At 52.9% G+C, this 13,566-nt stretch overlaps 1 protein-coding gene across 4 annotated transcripts in view; it reads right to left on the bottom strand.

Moving 5' to 3' along the window:
* Positions 1-141: 141 nt before the first annotated feature.
* Positions 142-13,566, bottom strand: part of Apba2 (amyloid beta precursor protein binding family A member 2) — a 223,923-nt gene continuing 210,498 nt past the window's right edge. For 2 of the 4 annotated variants that reach the window (XM_029541614.1, XM_029541617.1), the window contains 5 exons: positions 10,584-10,763; positions 9,451-9,663; positions 8,234-8,353; positions 3,774-3,914; positions 142-902 (listed from right to left, as the gene is read on the bottom strand). In XM_029541614.1, coding sequence (XP_029397474.1) covers positions 831-902; positions 3,774-3,914; positions 8,234-8,353; positions 9,451-9,663; positions 10,584-10,763 — 726 coding nt within the window. In that variant the 3' untranslated portion in view covers positions 142-830. The remainder of the gene's footprint in view (positions 903-3,773; positions 3,915-8,233; positions 8,354-9,450; positions 9,664-10,583; positions 10,764-13,566) is intronic. The other 2 variants (XM_029541610.1, XM_021193417.2) reach the window with 1 other exon arrangement.

The raw sequence follows: 13,566 nt of genomic DNA, 5'->3' as shown, positions 1-13,566 counted from the left end.
TCTCAGGGGACTCAGAATAGTGTAGGATGGGAGAAGCAGCAGTGGTCACAGATCGTTGGGAAAACTAAATATCCAGAGAATGGCTTGCCAAGGACAACGTCCAAACAGTATTATTTGCTAAATAAATATGGAGTTTTGACATCGTGACCATGATCTTTTATTTAACTCGGGAGTATCCCCTTGCTGCGTAAATACTTACAATCAATCACACGTTCCCACACTGGGTACAAGTCTCAGCCTGGGAGCCAGGTTGCCCCATGTACCTGTGCAGAGGAGGCAAGGCCAGCAGAGGGGCCCTCTAGGATGCCCCTGGACTCCAGGGATCACAGCCAAGGGCAGAAAAGGCTGCAGCTGCGTCAAGGAGGGGCTCCCTGCACAGCCACGCAGAGGGAGAGGGGTGGGCACCACATTTACATTCCATGGCCTCAGGGAGTAGAGACACAGCACACCACACAGAGCTACCTGTGAGCACCCTTCATCAGCCGGGACGAGAATGTGGCAGAAGACTGGTAAATTTCACAAGGGATTGCCCTGTGACTCTCCTTCAGTAAGGACATACCTCTTTTTCCCCCCTTTTCTTTCTTTTTTTTTTTGGCAAAACTGAAAACAAAATTAAAACAAACAAACAAAAAACACAAAAAAACCCAACCAACCAAACAAACAAACAAAAAAACTAGGTGACAAGGACACACCCTTCCTTGGGGGGAGCCAGAGGTCCCGGTTGGGTGGCTGCAGGGGTCAGGGTGTCAGGGCTATGTCCTGGCTTCTGGCTCCTCCGGGCCCAGGTGGGTCTGCCTGGTGTCCCTGCTCCACGGTGAGGCTAGGTGTACCTAGATGTACAGCGGGGTCTCCTGGCCTGTGAGGAGCCTGAACATGGCTGCGGGCATGGTCTTCATGTGAATCTGTAAACAGAGAGGAAAGGCTGAGCCAGCCGCCGCTGCTTCTCGGTGAAATGAACGCATCAGATGCCCAGGCTCCGAGAGGCGCTCAGTGAGCTGGCTGGGGTGGAAGGGTGGGTGACCCTCCGGATACAGGGTTTCAGATTCTCTTCTCTCTCTCTCTCTCTCTCTCTCTCTCTCTCTCTCTCTCTCTCTCTCTCTCTCTCTCTCTCTCTCTCTCTCATCTCGAGCTGACACCAAAAGAATGGGACATTAGACTTCTGATGGTGACTGGGCACAGTGATGTCTCCCCCCACCCCCTGCCCCCAAGCTGCAATAAGTGGTGCTGTGCTTCTGAGAAGGGAACACAGCGAGCAAGAGTGTAGGGCCATGGAAAAGCTGAAAAGGCAAGGTGTCCCTCAATTAACAAATGACTCTCAACAGCCCCAGTTGCCCTTGGGCTCTACCGGGGATGGGTGGATGCCGCTGGGCTAACCATGGGATGGCTTCCTGGGTGGTGGGATGACTCTGAGCCTCAGAAGCCAACAGCAGGGTTCTCTGTTTTCCCCTTTCCCACTGCCCATACTGGGGTTATGCTCCTAGACTTGGATTGTGCTGTGCTCTGGAAGACGCTGCCAGGGTGTCAGCTGCCTCCAGGTCTGTTCTGGTGCAGACTCTACTCTGCGGGGCTCAGACAGGTGAAAGGTGCAGATGTTTGCTTCGATCATACTTTAGCTCCTCCACAAGGCCCAGGACAGCCTTTCCCTCAGAAGCATCCGCTGCTGTAATTCTTCAATTAAAACCTGCCCCACCCACAACCCTTGACTGGCGGCTCAGAACGGGGTGACTCATTCTCCAAATGTGCTTGGGGGTTGGTGGGAAATGAAGGCAGACCTTTCTGTCACCCAGCCGGGTGGGCGCGCAGCCTTACTCGGCCCACAGGCTGAAGGGAGTTACCACACTCCCTCTCTCGGCAGTTTCCTTAGTTATCAATTAATCTCAGGCCGGAGGTGGTGGAGTCGTTTCTTGGGGTCCTCGGCCCACTCCTCCACGGGATTGATTTCTTTAGGTGAGACTGATTACTCCCACGAGGGCAGTCATTTCTGAATGTCTGCTTAGGAAAATTGGAGTGTCCTTTCTTGGAAGCCATTAGTGAGAAGCAGCCAATGGCCCCCTCCCGTCCCCTCCTTGAGAGTCAGCTATCACTTGCCGCCAGTCCAAAGAATGTACCTCTTCCCACAAACCCCGCCCTGGTATGTCAAAAGATGCTGACCTGGTCAATGTGACCCCAAGAGAGGTGATTTAAGGGACATAAACCAGGATCCCCTGAGGAAAGAGCAACTCCCATCTTTCCAAGCCCAAAGGACCTGGGAGCCCTGACCATCCGCCCTGCATGAGCACCTGCTGGCCACTAGAGGGAGTCTGGCAGCCCTGCAGGGACCACAGCAGAGTCCCAGGAAAAGCTCAGCTGGCAGGCAACTTCCCTAGCCAGTGGCTCTCCAGCTCAGCACCAGCCTCCCACTCTGCGCCAACACTCACACTTTCCCAGAGACCACCCAGCCACAGTTCCCACTCCCACACTCACATCCACACCCCCATACTCATGGGAATTTGGACTACCATGCGCACATGCACACTCTCACACTCAGATGTATAAATCATGACCATACACGTCCCCTGCAAGTTTCTAACACACACACACACACACACACACACACACACACACACACCTATACTCATTTACGCCCACTCTAACACATTTATGCACACATCACAAACACAGCCTCCTCTACAAATTCACATGCATCCATACACTAACACCCCCACTCATACAAACCTGCAAGCATACTCCATCTCTCATACACAACTACAGGCACAGGTCACAAACACACACTTAGCCCACAATATCACAGATTCAGTCACTCATCTACATAAACACTAACACAAATACCTCACTCTTAGCCTACCTATTCTCATACATAACCACAAATATAGCACCCTTTCCCTCCACAAACTCACACACATTCTTACTCACATACCTATACTGACTAGCACCCACACTCTCACAGACACAATCATACACACCTACACAATACACTCTTACCCATAACTTTATAGACACACTAACACCGGTACACCCATAACCTGCCCTCCACCAGCTCCACATGCGTGAGCACATGCACACACATACACAGACACACACACACACAAACACACACACACANACACAGACACACACACACAGACACCCCTTCATACCACAAACCTCACTCATACTGCATAAGTTTCCTCTCTGTGCACTGCAGCATCATCCACATCTTGCACTGTGATGTTCACCTGTGTGATCCTTGCGGACAGCTATACCCCTCCTCGGGGACCCTAGGGTCTTGCTAGAATACAAATGACCAAAGAAGGGCCAAACTAGGGGATGGTTGCAAACTAGTGGACTACAAAAAGAAACAGCAGCCTGAGCCTGGGCACAGAGGAACACCCATAACACAACAGCTATGAGCTGACCAGACCTCCTGGTGTAGGAAGCTGGATGTACGGGATTCTGTTCAGAAATGGGGCTAGGAGCTGTGCCTGGGGGGGCCTCTGTCCTGAGATACCAGAGAGTCTGAGGGCACCACCTCCCGCTGTGCTCCCATGGTGAGGTGGGGACACAGCCTGCTCCTCCGCTGACATCCAGCGGATGGTAGCTGGTTCACAGGTCAAAGTGGGGCACACCCATGAAACAGGAGGTCCCACGTGCCCAGGCTGTTCTTAAAAGGGCTGCTTTCTGTCGGAAGGACCAACGGCTTTTCAAAACACATCATATGGCTTCCAGGGTTAGCTAGGCAGAGGAAACAGGAGCCCAAACACCCCTGTACTTCGGGGGCAGACCAGTAGTCTTACCTCTCCCACTGAGTTAGACAGGGCCTGGACTATCTTCTCATGGGCGGTGGCTACCACACTCTGTCCGTTGATCTCGATGATACGGTGGCCGACTCGGACACCGCCTCGCTCTGCAATACCCCCTCTCATGAGGCTGCAGATCTACGGGGACAGGTGAAGTCAGCATACACATTCCCACGCACCCTGGAGCTAGTCCACGGTGTCCCACGGATGGGGGAAGAGACACTATTGTTGCAGAAGATCCCAGCATTTCAGTCCCTGACTCATGAGCAAGGACAGCTGTGTGTTAGAATGTGGTTTGAAGAAGAGCCAGCACCATTGTGTGAGTGTCAGAACCCCAATGTAGAGCAGCGAGCTTCTCCCCGGGACCGCCTACAGTGAGTATCTCCCCACCAGCCGCACCCTGGTGGTCTTTCTACGAAACACAGCCCATACCTCCCTTACCCACCTCCTAGAGACTGGGATGATAAATGCTTAAGGCACAAATGTAGTTTGGGAACGTGACACGGAGCCCGAAGGCTGTACCCATTCCCTCACAGAACTCACTGACAACCAAGACGTGAGAAAAATGGCATCCAGAGAGGCCAGGGAGAGGAGGGGAGATGTGATGCCCTGGGCCTCATGAATCCTCGGAAGCATGCTTGTTAGCTACCCAGGTTAAGAGGGAACAGCCTGGAGGAGAGGCCATCAGAAAGAAGCCACCATCAGACCTAGGGGCTTTCATCAGCCTATCCCCCAACCTCAGACACCTTGGCCTGCATGAGTGAGCTCCCAGGAGCACCTGTAATCTACCCAGGCATCCGGGGACAATCCTCCCACACCTCCTGTCCTGGCTATTCTTGGTTGTGGAATGAACAAAAACCCAAGTGGCTGGGTACGCGTGTAAGGGATTTTTCTTGATTGAATCATTTGAACTGGGAAGACCTAGCCTAAATCCAGATCTTTTGATGCAGGAAGATCACCTCAAATCTGAGCCACACCCTCTGCTGGCAAGGCATGGAAGAAGGACGCTCGTTCTCTGACCGCTTACCCTCACTTTCCCTGGCAAGTTCATTCCTTCAGTGGTATTAGATTCTACTTCCTCGGGATTCCAGGATTCCGGTATAAGCTGAAGTCCAGCTGAGACTTGCAGCATCATGGGACTAAACAAATGCTGGATTCTTGACATTTCCATTCAGAAGTAGCCATTGTTGGAATAGTCAGACCATAAGCTGTCAGACACTCTAATAAATGCATGCATATATATATATATATCCCAGCCAGGGTCATGGTCACACCTCACTGGCTACTTCTGAAGACAGGAAGACTGGTCCAGAGGTATCAATACTCCCCTGCCAAGTTGGAAAGTCCCAGCAGGCTGACTCGTGACCCTTGCGTATTAAAGCTCTATTGATGGTACTTTCTCAGTCTGACAACACCCACAGCCCGACTAATGTCTCGTGGTCTTATGATACTTTACAGGTCATAGATGTAAAGGTAGGAAACTATGACATAGGGTCAAGCGCCCTAAAAGATCAGATGCCTGCAGAAGACATGGATCTGGGTGCTGGGAGGAGCCAGGCAGGAAAGGCGTGGCTTGTGTTCCTTATTGACAGATGATCTTGCCTTACTGACAGCTCTCCTTGGGACCCTGGGGTGAGCCCCAAGCCCCACTCAGCAATGTACATCGTGTTTGGCAATGGCTCACCATTTATCAGAGCACTAGGTTCAGGGCTTCCTCATCCAACCTCATCCACCTCCATAGTCTACCCTCATCTCCCTCATCACCCACAGAACCAAAGCTTAAGTCTACTGCCACAGGCTGGCTCTGGCAGCCCCACGCCTCTTGTAGCCATTTCTTCGGAGGGTTTTGCTTTAGTTTCCGTAGCAGGTTGAGTGGGGAGCCTGATGTGATCCCCACAGTGTGACCCTCTCAGTACTCAGAATCCTTCTCTTCCTGGAAGGAGGTATGTGCCCTGGCTGGGACATGAAAGAATACTGATGTCACAGCCCAGGGACACTCCCTGAGTCAGGCCACCAGGACTCACCAGGTGAGCCCAATTACCATTCTAGAGCCCAGACACTAACTAATGAGGATCCAGCAGAGGTGTCAGAGCAGGAGGGGCAGCCTGTGCTTGAGGTCTCCACTGCTCTGTCCCACCAGGACTCTTCTTAGCAGGTGGCCTGCCTACTATACCCAAGCACTGAGCTTTGATTTGAGTCTTTCTCCAAAGTGGGGTAAGGATGGTTTGTGGTAACAGCCACAGGTTCTTTGAAGATTTTGAGCGAAGTGTTGCAGGGTGGCCCGAGGGCGATACTTTGTTTCAATTCCGTGTGGCCACTGACGTTTGGAAATTAGAGAAAAAGGACAAAGTGGGAAGAAGGCGAGAGTGAAGCTTGTGCCTTAGTAGGGTGTCTGCTGGGAGGTAGACTCAGGCTGTGGACTACAAGGCGCCAGGATTACGGAAGCAGGGAAGGGGGACAGCAGACCCCTGGGGGAGCTGTCAGGTACATGGTGCAGTTGGCTCTCCAAATGGAACCTCCCCCCCCCACCGCCCCACCCCACTGCAGGGGCCTCTGTTTGTTCTAACCTCTCAGTATGTACTCTAGGGAGTCTCTAAGTTGAAAAATCCTTGACTCCTTGGGAGATATCATGGGAAGAGAAAGGGGGATCCATATGGAAATAGCCTTAATTGGGTCATCTGGGGCCTGTCTGCAAACTAATGCATTCTACTTGGAGTTCGATGAGGCTGCAAATGGAAAAAGCACTTATGCAAAACCAGTTCTGAGGGAGGCAGGCTTTTCCAGGAGACTCAGAGTTGGGGGGGGGGGATAGGGAGTGAGGGGGGGATAGGGAGGGAGGGGGGGATAGGGAGTGGGGGGGGGTGGGGATGGGGTGGGGAGGCTATGCTCCCTGAGGCTGGGGGAAGGGGGGGAAGGCTGGCTGGTCAGCCACTGGTGGGGCTGATGGAAGTACCTAAAGCCTTACTGGCAACTGACATCTTAAGTCCTAGATAGAACACATCCGTCCTCCCGTACCAGTCCCATGTGTCCCCGAATCTAGGCATGCCCTCGACTGATACCTCAGTAGTTACCACTCACAGCCTAAGCAGGGCCTTGATGATGTTTGGATCATTTCTTAGCCAGGAAAACTGGGAAGGTGGGACTCAATGGCCGGTAGGACTGGGTGCCTGGTGGACATCCCAGAGTTTCACAGTCTCACTTGACTGGGTCCTCACCATCACCACTAACTCAGACCCTGAGCATGCTGGTGACCTTTGGAGACTCACAACAATTTGTACTCAAATTTACACATTCCTTCCATTAACTCCAAACGCTTCAAGAGTCAGGCTTCTGAACTCTGCACCCCAAACTTCCAACACCCACACCTCAGTGTCCTCAACCGGCTACCCTCCACCTCACAGGCCTCCTCTGGGAGGAGAGTGTTGTAGGCCCTTTAGATCTCCAGCCCCCATACCTAGCCCTGCCAACATATACACCATGCCTTCTTCCCTGCCCTCTGAGGAAGGGGCTCATGCCCCACTTGGCTTGCTACAGTGTCTTCCTTCTGACCCTACTCATCTTAATCTAGCCCCCACAGGCTCAATCCAGTCCCTTCCCTATGTCTTAGCACATGCCCCTCCCCCACAGAACACAGGCATCCTTACAGGCTATGTGACCTAAACAAAAAGCAACCTGGACCCCCAGGCCTTTGACCCCCACAGGAAAGAGCAAAGACGATTCTCTCATTGGTGGTTGTCTTTCTAGAATACTCTCCTAGTGGTTTTCTTCAAGGCTGTTGGAGAGTACCCACATCACCCTCTCTTCCTTACAAACTCTGTCCTCTCTTTGTAGCACTCAGAGCTGGTTTAAGCCAACACGGCTACGGCCCCATCTGTACTGATTCAGTGGGAGTAGTGGTGGCCCTTCAGGACCTTTGCAGGAGGGAATCCAAGGAGCCCAGTTCATGCTGGCTAAACAGGTCGGAGAAGGTAGTGCTCAACGGAAGAACTGATGCTTAGGATAAGCCAAGCAAGTGGATGCTTGGCCCAGCATCTCTTCCTCTAGAAAGGCCTCCCGTGTCCTTAACGCCTGCCGCAGAGCCCGGTATGGAGCAGCTAGTTTACACATGTCTGCTGAACGGATGAAATGATGAATAGATAAAGATGTGTCTGTAGACCACGGTGCATGTGATGCCAGCATGTGGCTGGCTGTGTCCAGGCTACAATGGCTAGTGAGCCTTGCCTGCCCCCTTGCAAGTAAGAATAGTCCCCAAGGGAAGACACTATGGGTTTAAGGGATCCCAGCCACACCCTGGCCCTCCCTGTCTGCCTTGACCAGCCTGCCCCATCCAGACCGATTGGGCCTGGATGCTGAACTGGAGAGCTGTAGGCAGAGTAGCACCCCAGCTTCCAGAGCCCAAACCCTACACATGGAGTGGGTAGCCCAGGCCAGGAGTGGGGGTGGGGGAGATGACTCACGATTCCATTCTGCACGCTGAAACCCAGCTGGTACTTGAGGTCTGGACGCTTGATGAGGACAGTGGTGACCGGGGGGCAGCTGACAATGTTGAGCTTTACCTGGGTTTGGTTCTTCAGGCCCTGCAGAACATGGAGGCAAGTCACTAGCTGGGCCCTAGTTAAGAAAAGTTGAGGAGCTGAATGCCAGCATCACACTGGTGGGGTGGGGGGCGCCCGGGGTGGGAGATCGGAGTGGGGAGGGGCTGTCACCAGGCTGTATACAAAAGAACTTTCTCAGTGTCTAACCAAACGCCCTCTTCTTGGGAGATGGGGTGCCCCAAGAGGAACACTCCTGCTCAGTGAGAACCCGAGTAGTTGCTGGGGACTCCAGAGCTGCAGCAGGACAGGAGGCTAGCGGCCAAGAGGAACTGCAGGCTCTAGAGCAGACATGTCCCAGACCACAGCGGCTGAGCCTTTCATGGCCGTGATTTAAACGTATCCAGAGGTGGACACGCATAGAGCTACCAGGAAACATGGCGCAGCAAAAAAAGCTAGGCTGGGCCCGTATGGATCTGTCCCTATTGGATAGAGGCTTCTTCGGGTAGGCCCCTAGAACCCCTTCATGTAACATTCTAGCCTTTGGAAACATCCCCCCTCATGTTGAAAGAATAGTGGGGCTTACTCCAGTTGCACCACTACAAAAGGGTAGGGGAGACGGGGCAGCCGAGCACAGTTTGCAGTGCTGCCACCAATACCACTACCAACTGCCCTGGGTCTTGAACTGGGAGGTATGAAGATCCCACCCCATCTACTTGTGTTCCTTTTGCCTTGATACCACCCAAAGTCCCAAGCTCACAGGCCAGGTAGGCAGAAAGAAAGCCAGCCCCCTTGTACCCTGTCCATATAACACAGCCCAGCGTCTAGGTTGCCATGACTAAGCATCTGGAAGTGCCTCCTGTGGGGTAACCTGGGAATATCCCAGGCCCAGCAGGCTAAGTCATCACTCTACTTACATAGGTCCGCAGCATCCTGCCTGGAGTGAGATGACACCTCCCCCCTCCCATGCTGGGGAAGCCTGGGTCTTCCTCTGACTTCAGGTATGGTTAGTCTTAGATTCAGCTGACTGTCATGGACCCTACCCTGGGGAGGTCTCCCTGGGCTTTATGTCAAGTGCGGACTACGGGGTCACGAGAGGTAGGGCGGAGGAGGCCACCGGCACAGGACCCCGGAATGCCCACCTTGATGATGCCCTGGCACGTAGCCAGGGGTAGCCCCACCAGGCTGGTGCCGTTGATGGACATGATCTGGTCCCCAATGCTCAGCTTGCCTGAGCGGGCCGCCGGGCCGCCGTTCATCATGTTCGCCAGGATCACAGTGGGCAGGATGGAGCCCCAGCCTGATTCCACGACCACCACACCCAAAATCTCACCCTTGTGCTTCTCTAGCTGCAGCTGCAGGAGAAGGGACAGTGTGAGAGGGCCTATTTGTGGGCTAGCGCGGGAAAAGACTTGACAGGATTTGGTCCCATGGCTCCTGTTCTGACCTCAGGCAAAGGCCAGTTTACCTCAGCTAAGAAACACCCTGGCTTCCAGCACTATCCAGGACCCAGGAGCACTCTGGGAAATGAGAAGTATAGAGTCCCCTCTCCTGCCATGCTCCAAGGTCCTAGAGCTCTCCCACCCACCAAACCCCAGGAGGCCAGAGGATGCCCTCCGGTGCCTAGTCCACGGCCTTGCCCTGACTCTCATCTTGAAATAAACTTCCTTTGCCTGACTAGAGAGTTATCTGCCACACATCCGAGAAGCCAGGATTGGGCAGGCACTCAACAAGAATCCAGGACAATTCATTCACTCACCCCTGTCCTAGACACACAAGAGCATTCATCCGTTAATTCCCCCAGGAGCACGTTCATTCATTCCAAAGCCCCCGGGGAAAGCTTCTGGGATCGGCTAGGGCCTCTGCAACCGGCAATTTCAGAACTTCCCTGCCGACGCACCCAAGCTCCCTATTTTAAAGATGCCTCCCACGGGCTTTGCAGAAATATCTCCTAGTGCTAAGCCCAGTGGATGGGGACAACAACATTAAAAGGCACATTTTCAGGGTCACTTAGACTGAAATCTTTGTCTCTATAGCAAGCATCGCATATCTAAGTTCATATCTCCAAGGCAGGACCAAGACACACCCCGAGGGTTCACGTGCTGGACGCACTGGCGCCAGGAAGGAAGCTTTCATCCTTGCCTGGTGAGCTGAGATGGGGAGGCACTGAGATAGCCCCCACATCCCTGCTGCCTAGCCCATCTCTGAGGGGCCTCGTTTTGGAGAGCAGAGACAGGCAGAGAAAGCTCTGGAGGCCCCAGCAGATGTGGCTTACCTCCTTGCAGTTCTCTGAGTTTGAGAAGTGGATGAGGTCATCATTATACATCTCCTGGGTATTTATGATGTCACTGTATTCCTTCTGGCTCAGGTCTTCGGGGTTGATGCCGTTGGCCCTCAGGAACTCCTGGTAGGCCACACTAAAGGCCTGCCCAATGGACTGGGCGATCAGCTGGGCCTGTGGGAAGGAAGAAAGGCATGTTAGACCAAAGCACGGACACGCGGGCTCCACTAGGGGCCCATTAGCCTTCAAAGGAGTCACTCGTTTGGGCTTAAAAGACTGAGGGGGTGACTGTGAGCTCTAGGCTGGCAGAAAGCTACCCACACCCCACCTCGTGCCATCATGATGAGCCTCTCTGCTGTCCCTGCTACTTCATGTCCAGACACTGGGACAAAGCAAGGTTTTTGGAAAATCACAGAAAATGATGAAGTAGAAGTATTTGCTAAATATCAGACTTTGTTGCTTCAATTAAAAACTGTAATGCATTCTTATTTTTTACCTATTTTAGTCTAAACAAAAGAGAGAGAGAGAGAGAGCTGAGGTCCCACTCTAATGCCAGAAGTGTCACACACACATGGCTAGCTGTCTGTTCTATCCCTCCCTTAGTACAAAACCTGAATGTAAGGAGACAAGTGTGTGTACCACATTGCTATGATATGGAAGGGTGTGCCAGGCTGAGGGTTACAAGAGGCGTGGACCTGGGGCCCAGAGCAGACTCCACGTCACTGGCGACATTACTTCTTTCTATGCCAGGAGAAAGAAGCTATGGAGGCCTGGACACTGATAAGAGACAGCAGGGCCTTCCTGCCTGTGGTGTAAATGGGACAGTGGGAGGCAAAGCTCTAAGGTGGAAATCTCCTGACCATCACGCATGCTCCGAGCTGTGCAGCCTTAGGGTATGCACTGGAATATCTCAGTGCATAGGAAAACCAACATCCCCCTCCCCTGCCCCAACCTCCTTGCTGTGTAAGCCCCACCCAGTCCAAGTCCTCCCTATGTCCCTTCTCCCACACACCTGCCATTGAGGGGCCTCTGCTGGGTAACCCTGAAAACCTTGGTTCAGTATATTTTGAGCACAAATGGGCTGGCTTCAATTCTTTTCTCCCTCTGCACATTACGTGATTTAAGTGCTTCCAAATGATTGAGCTCATCTAAAATTAAGCTGGGGCTGGATCACTTCTCAGCATTGGGGGGGGGGGGGGTGTCAGACCCTGAACAGCTCAGAGGAAGTATGCCACAAGGCTCTTGCTGTTCCCACATCTGCATGTTAGCAGTGGGCGGATGTGGTGGCCCATCAACCACTAGGTGGTGCTGCTGGCTCAGATAACGAAAGGAGCATTTGAGGTTCCCGGTAGTAAACCTGCAAAGTGGAGACAGTGGAAACCACAAGGGAGGGAAGGTCTTAGAGAAGGGCCACAGCCTGGAGGGGCTGCCCTGTCTAACTGATATCTCAATGCTCCAGCCGCCAAACCCCGTGTCTCCGCAGGCCTGGGAAGGGCAGAATGACTGCATCAGACATCTTTACCATGAAAGCTCCAGACTGGGTTCTTCCAAGCCCACCCCCCATCCTCCAACCTCCTCCTCTTGCAATATTATGCCTCCTCCTCCTACCCCTATGGAAATGCCCCGAGACTTAAGTCAGGTAACACCTTAGAATGATCACCCTCTTCAAGAACCATCCATGGAGCTATGGAGTTTGTACTTCCCGCTGTCTCTTGCTTTCCTCTTTTGTCCCCACCTCCCCTTACTATCCCTGCCTGCCCTTGCTGTTCCCATATCCCCGCTCCCCCACTGCCTTCTCACCCTACCCCTTGCCCTTGTGTCCTTGGTTCCCTCCTGCCTGGATAGGAGCCAACTCCAAGGGCTCACTAGCTGAGGCACAGCTCCTGCCCATCCAACAGGCATTCCTTGCCTGTCCCAGCTCACAGCTAGACCTGTGGGCACAGGCTGCTAAAGACCCCAAATGACCTGAGGGGTAGGTGCGGGGAGCCTTGGTGCCTGGTGGCCTCCTGCAGGTGGGAGGAGGTCACACCTAGCATTAATCTCCCTGGCTCTGTCACCTCCATAGCATCATCCACTCTTGCTTTATCCCTAGAGCACTGATTCCTTTCTGCCTTGAAGAGGGCTACCCGGGGCACAGCAGGACAGGGACAGAGGGCCACCCAGGACACAGCAGGATAGTCCTCATGTCCTCTCTCTGAGCAGCTGCTCTGGGGTGCCTGACATTGATTGAGCACTTTTCTCTCACTCCTTCACGGCTATGTAACGTGGGTTCTACCTTCACTGATGTCTGTCTGCACCAGCTGAACCGGGCTCCTCACGTTCTTGGCTCCTCCACAGTCTGCACGTGATCCTAACTTGCTGGCTCTTGCTCGCTTTCCCTATCACTCGACACCCACCACACTGGCTCTCCAAGACTTCCCCAAACTCCCAGACACACAAACATGCCTGTCCACCTGTCCACAGAGCTCCGTGCCATGGTGGGAAGTGTAAGACTGTGCACAGTCTGGTAGGTCTATACAGAAATACTGGTCTGTATGATAAAACACCCCTTGCTCCAAAGCACTTTCCACGGATGCCTTAGAAAATAAGGAACAGTCCTCACACAGTGTTTTGAACCTTGTTCTTAGATGAAGATTTTATACTGGGTTTCAGATCGTGCCGTATATGGAGTCTACACTGATGCTTGTGGGTCCTTCGATGACCAAACATGCCTTGGCCCCCTTGGGTGATTCCTGATGTCACACTATTGCCACCATTGATGAAAGCTTTGATGGCCTCTTCACAGAAGGAATAGGTCACCAGAGAAAAGACAACAGCCCAACTGCAGTCTTTCAGGAAGGCTTGAGGAAGGTCAGTCTTCAAGGACCTCAATCAAGATGCTGGAATGCCACACCCCACCCCACCCCAAAGGTCACCTCTAGTTTTGTTTCTGTTACTAGAAACAAATATTTATTTATTTTTTTCTTCTTTTCCTTCC

The sequence above is a fragment of the Mus pahari genome, chromosome 1 (genome assembly GCF_900095145.1).
Source record: "Mus pahari chromosome 1, PAHARI_EIJ_v1.1, whole genome shotgun sequence".
NCBI lineage: Eukaryota > Metazoa > Chordata > Mammalia > Rodentia > Muridae > Mus > Mus pahari.
This window is presented reverse-complemented; position numbering and strand designations above follow the sequence as displayed.